Source organism: Rhinolophus sinicus, linkage group LG07 (assembly GCF_036562045.2).
Source record: "Rhinolophus sinicus isolate RSC01 linkage group LG07, ASM3656204v1, whole genome shotgun sequence".
In the NCBI taxonomy this organism is placed as follows: domain Eukaryota; kingdom Metazoa; phylum Chordata; class Mammalia; order Chiroptera; family Rhinolophidae; genus Rhinolophus; species Rhinolophus sinicus.
In genome coordinates this window covers 100,204,990-100,223,643 of record NC_133757.1, presented here as the reverse complement: position 1 = coordinate 100,223,643, position 18,654 = coordinate 100,204,990, and the positions used below count along the sequence as shown (strand labels likewise).

General features: G+C 49.0%; 2 protein-coding genes across 10 annotated transcripts in view; one reads left to right on the top strand and one right to left on the bottom strand.

Moving 5' to 3' along the window:
* Window positions 1–247: 247 nt before the first annotated feature.
* CHRNA2 (cholinergic receptor nicotinic alpha 2 subunit) lies at window positions 248–14,693 on the bottom strand. Of its 9 annotated transcripts, XM_074338376.1 has the most exons (9): window positions 14,570–14,693; window positions 13,819–13,933; window positions 11,867–12,035; window positions 10,384–10,610; window positions 9,280–9,431; window positions 8,823–8,867; window positions 7,360–7,469; window positions 3,138–4,140; window positions 248–2,004 (listed from the first exon to the last, which is right to left on the bottom strand). In XM_074338376.1, the coding sequence occupies exons 4-9, from the start codon at window positions 10,454–10,456 to the stop codon at window positions 1,879–1,881; spliced, it is 1,509 nt and encodes a 502-aa protein (XP_074194477.1). In that variant the 5' UTR covers window positions 10,457–10,610; window positions 11,867–12,035; window positions 13,819–13,933; window positions 14,570–14,693; the 3' UTR covers window positions 248–1,878. The 9 variants fall into 9 exon arrangements, with proteins under 9 accessions (XP_074194477.1, XP_019588690.2, XP_074194475.1 ...); XM_019733131.2 differs by lacking the exon at window positions 11,867–12,035 and having other exon boundaries at window positions 13,770–13,933; XM_074338374.1 differs by lacking the exon at window positions 14,570–14,693 and having other exon boundaries at window positions 13,770–14,361.
* Window positions 2,606–18,654, top strand: part of EPHX2 (epoxide hydrolase 2) — an 84,729-nt gene continuing 68,680 nt past the window's right edge. Inside the window, exons 1-2 of the mRNA XM_074338371.1 lie at window positions 2,606–2,776; window positions 7,855–7,915. The gene's annotated coding sequence lies outside the window, so the exon portion shown is untranslated. The remainder of the gene's footprint in view (window positions 2,777–7,854; window positions 7,916–18,654) is intronic.

Here is an 18,654-nt window from a genome sequence, read left to right as displayed (position 1 = left end):
GCCCTGGAAGAAATTGATTGTACTCAGTTGGGCATAGATCAAGGGCTGATGCGGGGCTGAACCCAGGGGTGTCTGGGGACGCCTGGCAGTGGGGTCAGGTCTGACCAAACGGACCCAGGGCAGCCCCCTACGTGGCCATGAGGAATGTCAGTGGAGTGGCACTCTCCTGGCTGGCATCCAAACCCCCAGGTTTCTGGGGGAGGCTTGGGTGGTCCTGGGGATGCTGAGGAGGGGTCCCACAGTTCAATGAACAGCAGCTTTGGTTTTATTTGATCTCTTTACGCACATGCAAGATGGATGGGAGACAGACTAATATGAGGGCACATCATCGCACCAGGAGATCCAGTCTAGGGACCCAGGAGGGAGGAAGGAGGTTGGGGGTGCTATGGGCACAGGACCAAGTAGGGGCTGGAAACCAGAATGAGTCACTGAGTGAAGGGTCTTGAGAGAGAACTGAGGAGCAGAGGCCTAGGCTGGGGTGTCATGGGTTTCCCCTGGGGTGCCAGGGAGAGGCAAGTGGGGTTTGGAAGGAGGGGACTCCAAAGGCTGAAGTGAAACTGGAAGTTTGTCCTACTTGGATTCCTGTCCCAGGTCCCCACACTGTCTGGACACTCTAGTGCCTGCATTTGTTAGCTGCTGGGGTTCTGCCCTCGGGCTGGATGGGGCAGGGGCGAGGCCGGATCCCACAGGGGCCACAGCTCCTCCAGGCTCCCGCTGCTGCTGAGGGCTGTGGGTTGCTGGATCCAAGGTGGGAGAACAGATTGCACAGAATGGTTCAGGGTGGGTCAGACGCATCATGGGGCTTTGGGAAGGAGAGGGAGGGCAGGCTGGAGAGGGAAGCAGTCCTGGTCCTGCCACGTTTGCATTTCCACAGCAGTCTGAGGTGCAAAGCAATCCACTCACTCCCTTCAGTCACTCAGAACTGTTGAGTGCCGACCACCACGCACCCTGGGGAGGGAGCAAACTGCAAGCTGGAGCTGGATCGACAATGGCTCTGAATGGCCTTGGTGTTTGTCCATGTGTGTTTAAGGAGAGGTGGTGCCCTGGGCACAGGGGCTCTCAGTGTGGCCAAACCTCTGGGGGCCAGCTGGTGCTGAGCCAGTTTGCAGGAGGGAAGGTGGGGGGAGGGGCAGCGCACAAGAGCTTCCAGGTGGGGGGGTGTTCCAGCTACCATGCACCCTCCTTTGCCTCGAGGGTCCACCCAGCACCTCCACCCCACTTGCAGCCTGTCTCCCCCTTCCTCCCCTCTGGAAAACCTTTGCCACTCTACTGTTAATACCTATGGGCTCAGGCTCTGAACTTGGTTCTCTACCTGGTTCAAAGACACCCCAACCTGTCTTACCAACCTCCTCCCACTGCTCCCCACACTGGAGCCCCACCTCAGCCTGGCTGTTCTGACACTTCAGGCTCATTCCTGAATCCAAAACTACTCACAGCCCTTCCACCTGCTGCAGCGCCCTCTTCCCTCTTCCCCACGCAACCCTCCTCCGAGGTCCCTTCTGTTCCTTCTCACGGGGCCCCACCCCCACCGTCTGCTCCCCCTGCTTGGCCCTCCTGTCAGTCAGTGTCGGGTCACTCCTGCAGGAGAATCTTACACGGCTTCGTGCTGTCACCATTGCACCATAACCTGCAGAATAAGTTCTTTCTTTTCCGAGCTCCTCAGCATCCCAAACAGGGCTCTGTGCACAGTAGATTCTCAGCACATAGCTCAATGGTGTCAAGGAACTTTGTGCCAGAAAGTCTTCAACGACTGGGACCGTGTCAGGACTCTGGAGAGGCATCTGCAGTCACGTGGTGCTGACCCCAAAGGCAGACTCTAGAGGCAGCAGCAAACATGGTCAGCAGTGCCACCTTCGAGCCAAAGCGAGGGACGTGAAATCAGATCATTCCAGCCAGAAACGGAGGAAGAAAGAGTCCCACAGTCCCCAGGACACAGACGAGGATAAACAGCCAGAGGAAGATCCTGTCAATGACCATGGCCACGTACTTCCAGTCTTCCTGTACCTGCAGGTGGAAGTGGGCTCACAGTGACAGAGGCTGGGCCTTGGGAAAGGGGGAGTGTCCCGCCCCTGTAAGGATGGCACAGGGGCCGTGGCAGCCTGCTGAGACCTTGGGAAGCTGGGGGCAGCGGTGGGGGTGGGGGGAGACACAGGGTTGTCTCAAGACGGAAACAACACTCTCTTTAGTGATTTTCACCCTATCCCACCCCTGACACAGCCCAGAGATCCTTTCCATAGACTCTGAAGTTCCAGGTAAGTGGGGCTGGAGGGACACAGCCACCGAGGAGCCTACAGTGGTTTAAATGCAACACCCGGCAGTTAGAAAACGGGGAAGATTTTGCTGCCCCATGTTGCCTCCCCACTCACGCACCCACCCACTGCAGGAGATGGAGCAGCAGAGGTAGGTGAGGGCAGGTGCAGCTCAGAGAAGGTTGGGGGGAGAACTTTGTGGAATTTGGACTCACAGCTCAGATAGGCAGGTCTGGACTTCTAGCTGCTCCTGGTTAGACAATGATTAATGAGTCTTATCTATTCAAACAAGGCCACCCAGTAATAACCTCCCGGCCTTTCATCCTTCCCTAGGTTGTTAAGAAGAATTCTGTGATCTTGGGCAGTGGCCTACTAATGCCGGACATGGCAGAGGCCAAGGAGGGGAGCCCACGTGTTACAACCAAGCTTCCTCAGAGTTTGTGAGTGAACAGTGAAGTTTCCAAAATGCCGGGGCCCACAAACAAGGAGAAGGAGGGGGACACCGTCAGGACAAAGAAGATAGGCTGGTACGTCTCCTGATGACACTCCCTCGGCCTCTCTCTGCCCCTCCCCCACCACCTATCAGGTAATGGTGAGAAATGGCAGGGAAGTCCCACATTTGAGATCCCTCCCTCTCTGTCCTGCTGTCTCCCAGTGAGGCTGAGCTGGGACATTCCTGATGCTATCCTACCACCTGCCAATTCACGTCTTAAGAACTACGGCTAGATATTCTCCACCACTGTTTCTTCCAGGCTCCCAAGGGCCATGACTGAGGGAGATGGGTCTTCACGAAGGAGAGTGGGTTAGCCCAACCTAACCTTCTGGGGTAGGATGGGACAACATGAGGCTGGTAGAGTCACCCAGGGAAGGAGCCCAGCCCCTACTCACGGAACAGTCAGCATCCTCAGACCGCAGGTGGTCAGCAATATAGTGTACACCTTCCAGTGCCTTCTGCATGCGAGGGGACAGCAGGAATCCACACTTCTGCAGCTGGGCGTCTGCCTGGGGACCCGAGGCCCCTTGGTGCAGACCGCCATGGCCGTGGAGCACACCCATGGAGGAGCAGGATGCCCATCTGTCTTCCTCCTCCACTTCGTCCTCCTTCTTCTCTGCATCCACGTTGGTCTCCAGCCAGTGATAGGAGGGGCTGAGCTTCACATCTGGGGGCTCACGAAGCTCCAAGGGGGGCGGGGGCCGGTTCATCAGAAGCCACCGGGGCACACAGCCCAGAAAGGCCACCCTCACCCACCGGGGCATATTGTGGGTGCTAGGGGAGCGGTGGTGGACATTGAGCACAAAGACGGTGATGACGATGGACAGGGTGACGAAGATCATGGTGAAGAGCAGGTACTCGCCGATGAGCGGGATGACCAGGGATGTCGAGGGGATGATCTCCGTGATGAGCAGAAGGAAGACGGTGAGCGAGAGCAGCACGGAGATGCACAGGGTGATTTTCTCCCCGCAGTCGGACGGCAGGTAGAAGACGAGCACAGTCAGGCAGGAGATGAGCAGACAGGGGATGATGAGGTTGATGGTGTAGAAGAGAGGCAGGCGCCGGATGACAAAGTAGTAGGTGACGTCAGGGTAGATCTCGGCGCAGCAGTCATACTTCTTGGTGTTGTAGGTGCCCGTGGCGTTGATGATGGCCCACTCGCCACTCTCCCAGTAGTCCTTCAGGTCCACTGTCTGCTCCATCTGCTCCAGGTCGATCTTGGCCTTGTCGTACGACCAGGAGCCGAACTTCATCTTGCAGTTCTGCTGGTCGAAGGGGAAGAAGGTGACATCGATGCTGCAGGAGCTCTTATAGATGGCGGGGGGCACCCAGTGCACGGTGCCCGTGGAGAAGAGGTGGGCCTTGGTCATGTGGGTCACTGCAAAGTCCCCATCTGCACTGGGGAGAAGAGAGGAGTTGGGTGGCCTGGCAAACCCTCCCACCCACACCAGGCAGCTCCAGATAACTGGCAGCAGGGGGACCCCAATAACATAGCCAGACCTGGCCAAGTGGTTGGGGTTTATGCCAGTGTGTGAGATTCCCCCAGGACCCTGACATTTCTACCTACTTTAATTGTCTTTTCAAACCCCAAAAGTAGGAATTTTGAAGAATATAAGTACCAAGAATTTAAAAAACAGCCACTGTCAACATTCTGATGTTATATATGGGGTCTGACAATTAAGATCGCGAACTTGTTGCAATGATGTTGCTAACCGTTTTTTATATCAGAGGATTATTCATTATGAATTTGTAACAAATGGATAGTTAACCAAGTTTACTATTTGGAAGTGCTGAAAAGGCTGTGTGCAACTTAGATAACCTGAACTTTTTGCCAACAATTCATGGCTCTTGCATCACGACAAGGCACCAGCTCACACAGCACTGTCTGTGAGGGAGTTTTAAGCCAGTAAATAAATAACTGTATTGGAACACCCTCCCTACTCACCTGATCTGGCCCCCAATGACTTCTTTCTTTACCCAAAGAGAAAGGAAATATTGAAAGGAAGGCATTTTGATGACATTCAGGACATCAAGGGTAATACGGCAACAGCTCTGATGGCCATTCCAGAAAAAGAGTTCCAAAATTGCTTTGAAGGGTGAACTAGGTGCTGGCGTCAGTGCATAGCTTCCCAAGGGGGGTACTTTGAAGGTGACCATGGTGATATTCAGCAATGAGGTATTTAGCGCTTAATTGTCCGACCTCGTATGTCATTTATAGTTGATTGTCTTATAGATCATATGTATAACATTTTACACATTTGTGATCATGGGGAATATGTAGTTTGGTTGTCTGTTTGTATTCATTTAATATTTTAGAGTGATTATTTATGAGTATATTTTCTCCCGCCAGCAGAGAGTGTAGTAGGGCCCTCGCTGCGTGTCAAGTTTTTTCCACCTGAGATCTTTAGTTCTTTGCTCAGAAGAGACCTAATAATCTTTGCTGGTGAAGGAAGCTACCTTCTTGCCACCCATTTACCATGCACTTCTGAGCCAGCCTTATCCACTAGGGCCAACTAGGGAGCGATGGAGGGACCAGGGACGCAATGTGACACTCAACCTGCCCTTAAGGAACCAGAAGGAAATGAGACGCTGCCCCAAACACCTACTACACAAGGGAGGCAGTTTGGCAACAGCACTATGTGGGCTGCCCATGTGCTCCCCAAGAACTCTGGGAAGGGTCTCCCTTCTGGCTGGAGTGAGCAGGATCACCACGAAAGTGGCCATTCAAGCAAGGCTTGTACTGATGTTAGTGTTTGACAGAGAGATGGATGCAGAGGGTACCGGAAGAGAATCCTCTGGAACAAGGAACAGAGGGGCAGGGCACGAGGGGACAGGCTGAGGAGGCGATGGGAGATGAGGCTGGCAGCGTCAAGGGACTAGGCATCTAAGGACCTACAAGGGCCCTGGGGACAGTGGAATAGCATGGACTTCCCAGGCAGGGGCTTCCTGGGAGCCTGAACCCCTGATTCCCCTTAGGAGGTGGTGCAGTGAGTCCAGGGCCCTAGTCTTTAAGGAGCCATCACTCCCCCAATTCCTAAGGTCAATCCTAAATGCAGAGGAACCAGAAGTGTACACAGAAAGAGAGACTTCTTTCCCATGAAGTGGTTCCAGGCTAGAGATATAGGCGGGTTTGAAACAGGAACTTTGAAAGGCAGTGACAAATTGATCAGGGCAAAGGTTTTAAAAAAAATTTTAAGGCATTTTTGTCATCACACATCGTCACCACTAGATGGCAACATGCGCCCCTTTTTGAGAAAGGAAAGGTGTAGTTTCTTTGATCTTCCCGTTAACCTGGAGTGCAGTGTTTGGGTGGAGGAGACCCTTCTTTAAATGTAAGAATTTAGTTTGGAGTATTGTCCTAACAAGATTTTCCTGTTATATTCAAATACCACTGGTTGAAGCCTTACTGGCAATCCTAAAATTCAGGTCATATTTGCTCCCAAATTTTGCCAGATGCACCGGAAGCACAAACTACCTAGAAAGATCCTAGATGCTGCCTCCTGCCCGCCACCCCCAGGGCACAGACATATGGGGTGTCCTCAGTGAGTCCCATGGAATAGTAAACACTAGGCGCCTGCGGTGTTACACCTTCCAGGTAACATGTGCTGGCTGTGTGTTTACAGACACCGCTCTGATGAAAGGGTATCATTGTTGCTATCTTTCGACCTCCTAGCTGGAGGCCCCAAAACCCCAGACGTGGATCTTTTCCTCTTTATTTTATTGTTTAAAAATAGCTTTACAAATTTGGGTCAAATGAATTGAGAAATGCTGGGCTGAATGGGTTTCTTGGCTGCATAACTTCTAACAACCTTTGAATACTATTGGGTCCTGAAGTTTTCCAAAGGGTCAACAACATGCCCTGTTATCCAAAATTGTTTGGCCACAGGACCATTTTTCATATCTGTTCATATCTCCAGGAATTCCTTAGAGCCCCATTTTAGAAAACATTTTTTTATGAACATAATGCCAAATATCATTTAATTTTAAGTTCTTGACTTCTAAATGAAGAATTACTTACTACCAAACACCATAAATGAAATTATAGATCTCGATTTCTTCTATAAAAAAAAAGTCCTCCCCCCCCTCCCACCCCCACTGGGGCTCTCTTTAGATTCCCCTGCCTTTTATTGGCTTCTAGTCATTATGCTCAAAGACTGGTCCTTTTTGGTCTTGAATACAAGGCAACTATGAGTAATATGAATTTTTTTTAAAACCCACAGCAAGTGAGCTTGCTCCCTTCAACCATGTAACTCCTATGCTGCTTGCCTGTTCAGGAAACACTGCCATCCTGCAAAACTCCAAACCTTAGGCATTGTTTTCACAGCCTGCACCAACCACGTTTTTCAAATAATACTGTGTTGGCAAATCTGTGTTCCACGAGCACAGCGCCAGGCACTCATGCATAGTAGGTACTCTGTAAATTTGGGTGTATGAGTGAGAGAACAAAATGAAAGAAATAGAGGAATCAAGGGAAGAGATCAGGATGGGGGTTAGTATTATTAGCAAAGCTCGAGTTGAGAAAGAGGCCACGAAGCTGAGACACAAGGGGGCGCACCTCTCAAGTCCAACCCCGCCACGCCTCCCCGGGACCCTCCCAGGACCCCAGTGGCTTCCTACTTGTTGTAGAGTACTATGTCGGGGATCCAGATCATCTTTGAAGGAACCCGGAGGGATGTGATGTTGCCGAAATCAGCTGGGTTCCAGCGCAGCTTGTAGTCGTTCCACTCCTGTGATGGGGAGGGGTGTTAGGTCACCAGGTGCTGTCCTGGGAGGGGGGGCCTCAGGACAAATGGAGGGCAGCCTGGGGATGCCCCAGTAACTGGATTCAGGAGCACCCCAGAGCTCCTCCTCCAGCCCCACGGAGTAGAAAGGGCTCTGAGCTGGGGCTCAGGAGTCTGCTCTAAGATGGCCGAGCCTCTTGCTTTGTCCCAGTTCTACTAGTCAGAGGCCCCGGCACACCTAGTGGGTAGGTCACCCGGCACACTGGTCCCGCCTCTACTCTTCATGCTGCCACTCCCCAGCTGGACCACACCGGCAGGCCATCTCACTCATTAGGAGTAACATTTTTTAGTGCATCACATTTTACAAAGTATTTTTTTACACCCTGTTTAGGAAGAACCTCAACAGCAGAGCCGGACAATGAATGCGCAGTGAAGTGTTTCCTCTTTAACAGGTAAGGAAACTGAGGACCAGACAGGTAAACACCTGCCGGATCATACAGCTGAAAAAGGGAAGTCAACCAGTGACTTTAAAACTGTGCTCCAACGCGTGCCCTAGGGGTCCCAGCAACCTTCCAGTAGCAGGTCCCAGTGTATCTGTTTTCTCCCCCAAACCAGGTTAGTATTCTTCACTCTCTGAAGTTTTCCTCCATGGCATTATCACAAGGGGTGATTACCTGTGGATTTACATATTTATTTATTCATTTATTTAATGTCTCTGTAAGGTTCAGGAAGCCAGGGACAACATCTGTTTCACTCTGCTTGGCTAGCACCAGGCCCCTGGTAGATGCTCAGTAAATGAGTATCCAAGCAATGGAAAAACTCCAAAGTTGTATGGTCTTCTTTCTGGGAGGGTTTTCCATGTGTTTTCTAGACCTAATAGGAACAAGTTTCCCCAACAGATAACGACTGGTGTTGACACACACGCCTGTCCTTTGCCTCACAGGGGCTTATAATAATTAAAATAATAATCACTACTATTTATAAAGTTAACTTTGTCAGGGGCTCTTTAGATCATTCTTTCTAATCCTCACAACAATCCTACAAGTTAGGGCGAGGAAAGTGAGGCAGAGGGCGTACTGCTAGTAAGTGGAAGCCCTGGGCCTTGAATCCTTGCCTCCCTAACTCCAAGCCTGCCCTCGATCCAGGGTCCATTTTGCTTTCATGCATTTGCACTAATATAGTGCAGTGTTGTACCCTTGGTAGATCCCCATACATGATGCCTTTTCCCCTCTAGGAATAGTAGTGCAACATTAATACAAATGCATCAACCTGGGTAAGGATCCAGGAAGGGGTGAAGCAGACACATGAAAGAGAAAGCATTGCCCCAGCTCCTGCCTCTGCTGGGGGAGGGTCCCTCACCTGCTTTAGCCAGACGTTGGTGGTCATCATTTGGTTCTTCTCATCCTGGTCAGGAGGCAGCGGGAGAGAAAGTAAGGCAGTTAGAGTGACAGATCAACCCCAGAAGACAGGCTGGCATGGGATGGCCTGATTCAGGGCCCCCACTCACCGGAAGAACCTCTTTTATGATACTGCAATCCCAGCCCACCCACGACCCCTTCCTGACAGGGAGTGGGCCACTTGGGTCCTCTGGGCTTGTGTCCAGTGGTACAAACAAAGCACCTAGAAAACCCACGCTGCCAATCAGTGTCCTTCAGGAGGGTCTTCAGGGTTGGGGACGGGGCAGGAAGGGAAGCTCTGATTGAGGCAGGCTGGGGGGCTGGAGAGAGAAGGACTAGGGGGGAGGGAGACCCCCGGAAAGGGGCCCAGGATCTGGGCGCTGATCCCAAGATCATGCAGGGTGGAGGGACAGGCGTACCACATCGATGAGCTGGGCGATGGACAGCCCGAAGCGCACGATGACCACGTCAGAGGTGTTGGGCACTGGCCGTGCCCAGCGGTTGTAACCCCGAAAGAGGTGTTTGAAAAGGCGGTCCTCTGCTTGGGTGTGGGGAACTCGCTGCGCTGATGCTGTGGGACACGAGGGAAAAGTAGGGTCTCCAAGTTCATGAAGGTGGGCACTTGGCTCCCTCTCCCATCAAATCAGAGCCACTCAATCTCACTGAGCTTCATCTACAAAGTGGGGACGCTATTCAGAACCTATGTCACAACACTGTTGAGCTTAACCAAGCAACCAGTACATGGTTGGAGCTCAAGAAATGTCAGTTGCCTTGTGATTATTCAGTAAGAAGACTTGGAAATAAGTGCTTGGAAATAAGGGGAAAGGTGCTGAGGCAGAGGAATTGGGAAGAAGTCAGATGAGACTCAGCCTTCAACTGAGCAGCCTCAGGGGGGCAGTAATATGGGGGAGATGTCTGGTCTGTGTGGGATGAGCTGCAGGGAGAAGGGTTTTCACCTATTACAGTGAGCCTTCGTTCCCATCCACTTATCGATGAACCCCTATGATAACCATGAAATCTTCTGCCACCTTGGGCATCTCTCCCATTTTTCCTTAAACCACTGGCATTTGCTCCTTCTTATTAACTAGGCAAAATTGTCCTGAAGTTGTCCCATGGAATCCCTCATGTCTGTTTTCTCCGTGTCTTGCAAACAGCTTCAGCTCTTAGGGTTCTGATGCCTGAGCAAGCAGAGACTACCGTTCTAAAATTCGGGCACGCACATCCAAAGCAGCAGTTGCCAGGTATTGAGTGCCTGCTGTATCCCAGGTGCTGGTCACAAACTCCCATGTCCTGTAGTCCTCACAGTAGCCCCGGGAGGTTCACAGCATGATTGGCATTGGTTCAAGGTGACCCAGTTGTCAATGTCAGAGCTGTGAGTGCCCCACCACCTTCTAGCTGTGAGACAAGTTACTCGAAGTCCCCTGCAGCTTTGGCAGTTGCCATGAGCCCAGCTGCAAGAGTGTCCTCCATGCAGCGTGAGCTTGCAGGGGAGACACGATGTCTTAGTGATGATAGCCACTCACCTGCTGGGATCAGAAGGAGCCACCATAGGCCAAGCTTTGTCATGGGTGTGAGTGCAGGGTGGGAGGGGCCCATGGCTTCAGACAGGAGTCGGGATGTCCCTGGACATCAGAAGAACAGCAGACCCGGGCTTTGCTGTGGGTTGAACCCACCTCCCCAGTATGGCCTCAAGTTGCTGGCACGGCCAAGCTCCTGTTGGATTCCATGCAGCTGCCTCTCACTGCCGAACCTGAGCAAGCCCAGGAGAGTGTCTTAGGGTCATGCATCCTTGACACAGCTGTGCCTTTGCTCCTCACAATCCACAGAGATGAGAAAGGCGAGCAACCAGGCCTCCCAGGAGGAGACGGCTCTTGGGCTCTCCCAGGCTTAAGGAACCAGCATCTTTCATTTCTCAGGGTCAAGCAGCTACTCTGCCCTAAGATGAGCCTTGGCCTACTGGACAGAGGAGGGCACAAGACGAGACCAATGTCCCCATTGCTCTGTCCTCATTTTCGCATGTATGAAATGGGGATAATCATACCGCAAAGTGTGGTCAATGGAAGAATTTGGGTGCTATTTATGATAACCAAAAGGTGGAAGCACCCAAATGCCAAAGCTGATGAATGGACAAAACAAATATGATGCATCCATGCAATGGAATACTATGCAGCCATAAAAAGGAACGAAGTGCTGACACATCCTACAGCCAGGATAAAGCTTGAAAATATGCTAAGTGAAAGACTCCAGGCACAAAAATACTATATAGTATGTGATTCCATGTATATGCAATATCTAGAATAGGGAGACAGAAAACAGATTAGTGATGGTTGGGGAGGACAGAGAAGAGGGAGAGGCTGCAAATGGTACAGGTTTCTTTTTGGTGTGATGAAAATATTCTGCAATTACATAGTGGTGACGATTACACAACTCTGTGAATATACTAAATTTACCAAAGTGTACATTTTAAAAGGGTGAATTTTGTGAATTATATCTCAGAAAAAGCTGTCAAAAAATAAACAAACACCTTGTGGATTAATAAGAAATAGCCAACTCTCTTTAGCCTGTGGGGATAATGCTATAACTCAGAACACTCGTCCAGATGGCTGATTGAAAACATGATTCTGGTATGACAAGGACACTCGTGCCAAAGGTGTGAGGGAAGTGTTAGGATGTTTCAAAGCAGGAAGAGTGGGGGGAAAGCTGTATTTTTAAGTTAGTGTGTTGCTGTATATAGTATGTGATTTAAAATGTGTGTCACTAGAAAATACTGGGGGTGCCAAAAAAAACGTATACATATGACTTGTATTCATCTTTTGTTATCAGTATTTATTGAGTATTACAATTTTAATACAGTTTTTTCCTTTCTTAAAATGTGTATACATTTTTTGGTACCCTCTGCATATTAATTATTACTCCAAAAAGTTTACGTATTCAAGTTAGTGCATTTTTTTTAAAGTAAAATAACTTTGTTTATTGGGAGAATGGGGCTGTCTTATGTTCACGCACCTGTTGTTTGAATGAAATGCTGACTGTGTGTTAGATTCTGGCCAGGTCCTCGGGATACAACACTGACTCAGTACAAATAACGGGCAAGAGGTTCCCTTTGGGGAAGCTGAGAATGTTCCGGAACGGGATGATGATAGGGATGATAGTTAGGGATGATGCTGGCACAACACTGTGAATATACGAAATCTCACTAAAGATAAATCTTACGTTATGTATATTTTACCACAATTTAAAAAGAAAAAAAGAATATGGGCAAAAGTGCTTTAACAATGTAACCACAAGTACATGTGGGGAGTCATGAAACCTCTTCAATCTGGATCATTCTCATCCGCCCAGGCCACTCTGTCCCAACTGTTGGAGTAGCTCCACCTCTCCTCAACCCTGTCACACCGCTGCCTCCTGCCCTCCTTCGCAGGAGAGAAGTTTGTAAATGTGGCTTTGAGTCCTGGCTTCATCACTCACTGAGTAGCCTTGGGCAGGGCAAGGAACCCTGCTGGGATTTTGTCTCATCTATAAAATAAGGATGCCACGCTCTCTGTCTTGCCCACCTCTGAGGACAAGGGCAGGGAGCAAATTGGATTGTGCCCATGAAAAAGGCAGCAGGAACCTCTGGGAAAATGTGCAAATGAGATTTAGTGGACTCTAGAGGACACATTCCGGAAAGATGCCTCAAATTTGCATCCCTTGGAATTAGCCCACTATGATAATTTCATTAATTTGTCACTGGAAACCACAGGAGAAATTGTTCCTGGTAATTAACAGTCTCATTAGAAAGATATTTTTTTAAAAGTCCAGGACCGTTTGATCCTCTAAGTGGCTAGATTGGCAGGTTTGGGGGAGGGGTGGCTGTGGGGTGATGGCCCCGTTTGTAAAGTGGGTCTGAGTCAATGGAGAGCACAGAGAAACCTGCAGAAAAATACGGCAGATATCAGGGGCTCAGACGCCAACATCCCTGCCTAGCTTGTATCACTGCGGAAGACAAGGGTGTCTAGACCGTCTCTCACCCCCACCCCAACTCACTGCAGCCTCTCTCGTTCGTCTCGTAAATCCTGGTCTCACTGAAGTCAAGGTTATCTGCTCTCACTTCTTTGTCCATTTTCCTATCACAGCTGGTTTCAACTTCTCATTCACCAGGCCACGTTCTGTTCTTTTCACAGGCACCACCTTCTCCAGAAAGCCTCCTTAGATGCCCCCAGCCCCTCTCTGCCATTCAGTACCCACCCCCAACCCTCCCAGCATGGGAGTCCCAGCTCTCCCACAACTGTCAATACCCCAAAGAAAGCCACTTAATTAGAAGAAATGATATTGTTTCTTTATCCAAATAATTTCACTGAAGATCTTTAGAGCGGAGAGAGCATATTGATAGCTTTTATCTCTGCTCTGCTTCATAAACAGATCAATCACAGAAGTCTAACATCTCAAGGTTGGGTGGAAACTCGTCTGGATTACCACACCAGCTGACGGAGAAATCCTCTCCATACGTTCCGGCCTCAGAAAATCCCCAGCAATGAAGAACTTGCTCCTTTCCAAGTCAGTGAATACCATTCATGGCTGTTAGTCGCTATTAAAGGATATAGAGTATTTACTGAATGAGTCAATAAATGACAAAAGAAGGAATAATTGTAGTAAAGGCATTTGAAGTAGCTTCAGTACAATAAAATGATAACTCCTGAGACTGAGCCACCCACACCAGTGGGAGGGGTTGACTGTCACTGAGCTCTGAACAGCTCCAGCAGTGACAATCAGAAAACTAAAATTTCCCTAGGAGCAGGCCAGCATTCTGATATACCCCCCTCCTAAGTACCCTGAAGCTGTTAATCTGTTGGTATCCCTTTGACCTCACTCCCACAATGTCCCATACCCACAATGCCCCCATCACAAGCCTTGGGGAAACCTTTCTTACCTGTGGCCACAGAAGAAGACAGGCCATTTAAAACATGCAGAGAACCAACCTGGCTTGGACGTCCTGCTCAGCTGACAAAAGTCCCCCCAAAACAGAGAGGCAGGTGCAGAGCAGAGCTGGGTGACTTCGTTTCACGGTCAAACTGAAGCTGAGGCAGGACACACCTTGGCGGATGAGAAAGACCTGATTCTGAGAGTCTGGTTGCCTTCCTGAGGAGAGCTGGACAATTCTGCAGACAAGTTGGTTTGCATGGGGCTTCCAGCTCTGCCAGAGAAGCTTCATGCAGGTGCTACTGAGGAGGGCATCGTGGAGCGCTCGACAGAAAGGCTTCTTCAGGTAAAAGGCAAGCGGTCCACAGGGGAGACTGCTGACTTGGCAAGCACACACTCACACTCTCATTCTCTCTCTCTCTCTCTCTCTCTCTCTCTCTCTCTCTCTCACACACACACACACACACCCTCTGGAGGGGAGGAGGAGGAGCCTGTGACTATTCAGTGTATGTCCAGTGAGGACAGACATCAGATTTGCTTTCCCTCTGCCCAGTTACTACGGTGTTTTGCTCCTTGTTCTGAAGGACCCCATGCTCCAGGATCACTGCCTGGGCCCCCTGACCCACCCATAAGTAGGGAATCTCCTGGGTCCTGGATCTGTCTAGTGATAGAGCAGGATAGTTTTGAGTAAAAGAGGATGGAGGACCAAGCCACCCGACAGCCAGCCTACAGTTCTCTCCTTCCCCTTCTCCCCTGGAGAAACACCCATCTTCTCTTAGCCAGCCCCCCTGTGGGAACACCAGGTCACACCTGCTGCCTCCTGGCTGGGCTGCAGCTTGCCTGCCACCTCTTCAGCCTCCTTACCAGTGACCTTGGCTTTAATTTCCCAGAGAAACAAGGTCATCCTCCTCCAAACCATAAACCAGCCTCTCGCCTTCTTTCCCTCTAGTATCAAACCAGGAGTCCTGTTCCTCCTCCTGGGAGGAGCTTGGCTCCTGCAATCTTGATAGTGTCCCATCTACTAAGTGGCCCCAGGCTTTCTCACATCTTCACCACCCCCCTTCCGTTTGTTCCTTCCCTTCAGCCCATAAATAGGCTCATCCTCCATCCTGAAAATACACTTAGGCTTCTGCCTCCCTCTTCAGCTACTTGCTATCTCACCCTTTATTTTGTCAAAAAGCAAAGCGCGGTCTCCAGACACTGCTCCTTAAAAGCTGTGTGATTTGGGGCAGGTCTCTTAAGCTCTCTGTGCCTCAATTTCCTCATATGTAAAAAGAGGATGTAAATAATGGTTCCTACTTCATAGGCTTGTTATGAGGAGTAAATGAGTTAGTATAAACAAAAGGCTTAAAAAAGTGAAATAGTAATATATACTCAGAGGGTGCCCAAAAAAATGTACACACACTTTAAGAAAGGAAAAAACTGTATTAAAATTGTAATAATATCTACTGATAACAAAAGATGAATACAAGTCATGTGTATACATTTTTGGCACCCCTGGTATATACATATATTTACATACGTGTATATGATTGCTGGTATGATCTTCTGAGAACATTAAAAGACCTAAAACACAAATCATAAAATACCCAAATAACCACTATCCATAATTAACAAATGAATAAATATTAATATTTCACCATATTTATTTTATGTTGATATACTCGTGTATGTATGTGTATACATATATAATACATCTCTGTGTGTGTGTGTGTGTGTGTGTGTGTGTGTGTGTGTGTTTAAAGTTATGTAAGTATCACATGCTGGAAACCAGCCACTCCTGCTGCTGCTGCTGCCACTACTGCCAGAACTCATTCTCCTCTGTCCCTGCTTCTTTGTGTCACTGGCTTCCGACACAAAGGTCAGGACAAATGCATCTGATTAATCATGTGCCCATGAACCAGATGCAAGGAAAGCTGAGGAAGCATCAACCTAGTGTTGTGAGCTTCTATGTGGAAGGTGGGCAGTGCCACCTTCAAGATGGGGACATTCCCAAGATATTTTAAAGGAGTTTAAATTCTGGAAAGCTCCCCAAAATCTATCTCTTTGGTTCCTAACATCAATTTGTCTTTCATAGGATAGGGCCCCACTCTAACTTCCTATAATTAAACTTTGAAATACATGCTGACACTGAACTGTTCTAAAATCTGCACCCAGAATTTATTTAATCAAGGATAGTAAACACGCCGACCCTGGAATGATTGTCATTGGAGAAGACATTTATACTCACAGATCCCTAGAAACAGGAGTCATGACACGCCAGACAGGGCCACATGGGGAAGAGTTAGGGCCAGCCCTGGGATGGGGAAGGGGGGCAAGGAGGTAGGTAGAAAGGGCAAAGGAGGAAGCAGGAAGCCACGGCCCAGAGTGTTTACTGGAGTTTTCTTCAGGAAAGACAAGGCAGGGCAGGGTAAGCAGCTTAGGATTGCGTGGTTTAATAACGCTGGCAGACTGTGGGCACGGGGTGATCTCTAGTCTCCTAGCTGGCCCTGGGGTGATTTAGCGAAGGGGAATATTGCCGTGGTGTGTGTGAGAGAGATAAAGAAGATGGTTGGGATGTTGATCGGGATTGGCTGGAGGGTTTGTAATGAGATTTTCGCACGCCTGTGAAAACTGGATCACAAGGCAGGTGTAAATAATGCTGACCATTATTTGGCCCTGTGAGTAACGGGTGCCAACTAGGCAAATACGGAATCTCAGAAAATGCAGTTAGAACACTAACACTAACACTAACTTTGATTTCCTCACAGAAATAAAAGTGCTCGTCCTAACCTCAAAGGGACACAGCCCTGAGTCTTATTAGTTACTCCATCCAGCTCCATTCTAGCCTCTCTGGGCAATGTCCATTCTTCTTCCAATCCTGACATGATATCATCTTGCAATTCTGTGTCCTATGGAGTAAATAGGACATAACGTTCATCAAAAGCACACTTCCTGTAAAGTAATTGGGTGGACAGGACATAAAATAAATTAACAAAGTCAAAAAGAAAATATAGGAAGGCACAGCCCTCACTGTTGTCAAAGATCACTAGGTGAGAGTTATTATTTATAGCGTTTCCCTCCACCCATTCTCCAGAAGCAGCATCTATACTATAAAAGACAAATTACAAATGTTATCTCCTGGAGAACTCTGACTAATACACATCCCCAGGTGTTCAAACTTGTAGACCAAATCAAAATCTTTCAAAAGCACACCCCCATGAGTCAGCCAAACCTTATTTCAACTTTGGTCTAGCACCTTGAGAATCCATTTCTGATGAAACAGGTAAAGAGTTAACAGGAGTGAGCGTGTGAGCTAGCAGGAATGAGCTTAAAAATTAACCACTTGGCTCTGAATCTCCTGGCTAGCACTGCACCCGCAAGCTGACAAGCACCCTTACATCCATCATAGGTGGGAACAGAACAATTCACAATCGCAATGGCAACCCCCCTGTAAGCTAACATCCATCATAGATGGGAACAGGAAAGTTGCCAGAAGACAATTGTAACAGCAGCCCCCCTGCAAGCTGACAAGCAACCTACATCCTGCACAGAAAAAATGTGAAAACCCAGCTAAACAGAAACCTGCCACAGCTGTCCCTATCGGACTCTACCCTGGCAAAACTTCTTTTGCCAGTATTTTTCGTCCAAGCAAAACTCTCTCTTTCTCTCTGCCTAACTTTCAATTAAACCTTTCCTTGCTTTCTCACTTTTTAGAGTCTTGTGAACTCTTCATATTCTGTGAACTACCAGGGGTAAATTCTACACCAAGACAATTTCTATGCATGTTTGTGGGGACAGAGTCCCAGAGAGCAGTTTCCAGGCTCTCGGCCTTACATGGAAAGATGCTGGCTCGGTTATTAGATGGTCATCAGCTGTAATCAGATGGCCATCTGTTGTGGCTGGGTGTCCATCAGTTGTTACCATTAGCCACTAATATAACTGCCATGGCTGAGCTAGCAAGCACGGATTGCAGCTAGCAAGTGGGGTGGGTGGGTTGGTTGGCAGGCAGGCAGGCAGGCAGGCAGGCAGGCAGGCAGGCAGGCAGGCAGGCAGGCAGGCAGGCAGGCAGAGAAGCGGACGGCAGGTTGTGGATCGTGTGGCTCCTGCTTCCTATGTCTCCAACCCAGCCGCCAGTGAGACTATAGTGGTATGACTCCCCTATCTATGGCTCCATGGGTGTTCCTTTTTGACCTCACCATATCCTGCGTTATTGTGCAGGGTGCGGGACCTGAGACCCCACATGACAATGTTCGCCCGACTGTGGACATAAATGAGCAGAATCTTGCAGTTTGGGGTGTGTTTGTGTCTCTTCCCAGGTTTGTTCCTGGAATCTGCTTGCTCAGGCATATAGGGACCTGACCCTGTTTCAAATCCAGAAAGCGGGGTGTGGTTAGGATGGGTAATGAAGAAAGTTGGCTTACCTGGTTCATAATAAATTCTACAGGTGAGTTTACTGTAAGAATTTCAGCTAAAGCAGAAACAAACTCATCATAGAAAGAGAAACATCTTTCCTTGACAAGGGAGCCTCCCTGGCATTTATCATGGGACCCGGCCCAGTTTTTAGAGTCTCAATTCTCCGCCATCAGTGCTGTGAATTAAACTAATGTAAATAATTTTGCAAATGACAGGATCAAAATTTGAGCTTGGATTTTAGTCATCTTGTCAATGATCCATTTATTGCCTCTGATCTCTGAATGTACCTCAGTCAATGTTTCTTTAAGCATTTCTCCTTTAAAGCGTGCACAGTGCTAAACTTTCTCGTAGCGAGTGCTGAGGGACATTGTGAGAGGATGAGAGAGACATTTCCTGCAATGTCTGGCATGGACAATGAGACATTTCAGCCTTGCCAGGCAATAACCTTTCTGCAGCCCTTTTGACACAGAAACCAGAGCACATAGCCATCTGCCCAGCCT

Coding starts and splice junctions, on each gene's coding strand:
- CHRNA2 (XM_019733131.2), bottom strand. CDS start 10,456: ATGGGCCCCTCCCACCCTGCACTCACACCCATGACAAAGCTTGGCCTA. Junction 8,868..9,279: donor TCGCCCAGCTCATCGATGTG/GTACGCCTGTCC, acceptor CCTCCTGACCAG/GATGAGAAGAACCAAATGAT. Junction 4,141..7,359: donor GACATAGTACTCTACAACAA/GTAGGAAGCCAC, acceptor TCTTCTCCCCAG/TGCAGATGGGGACTTTGCAG.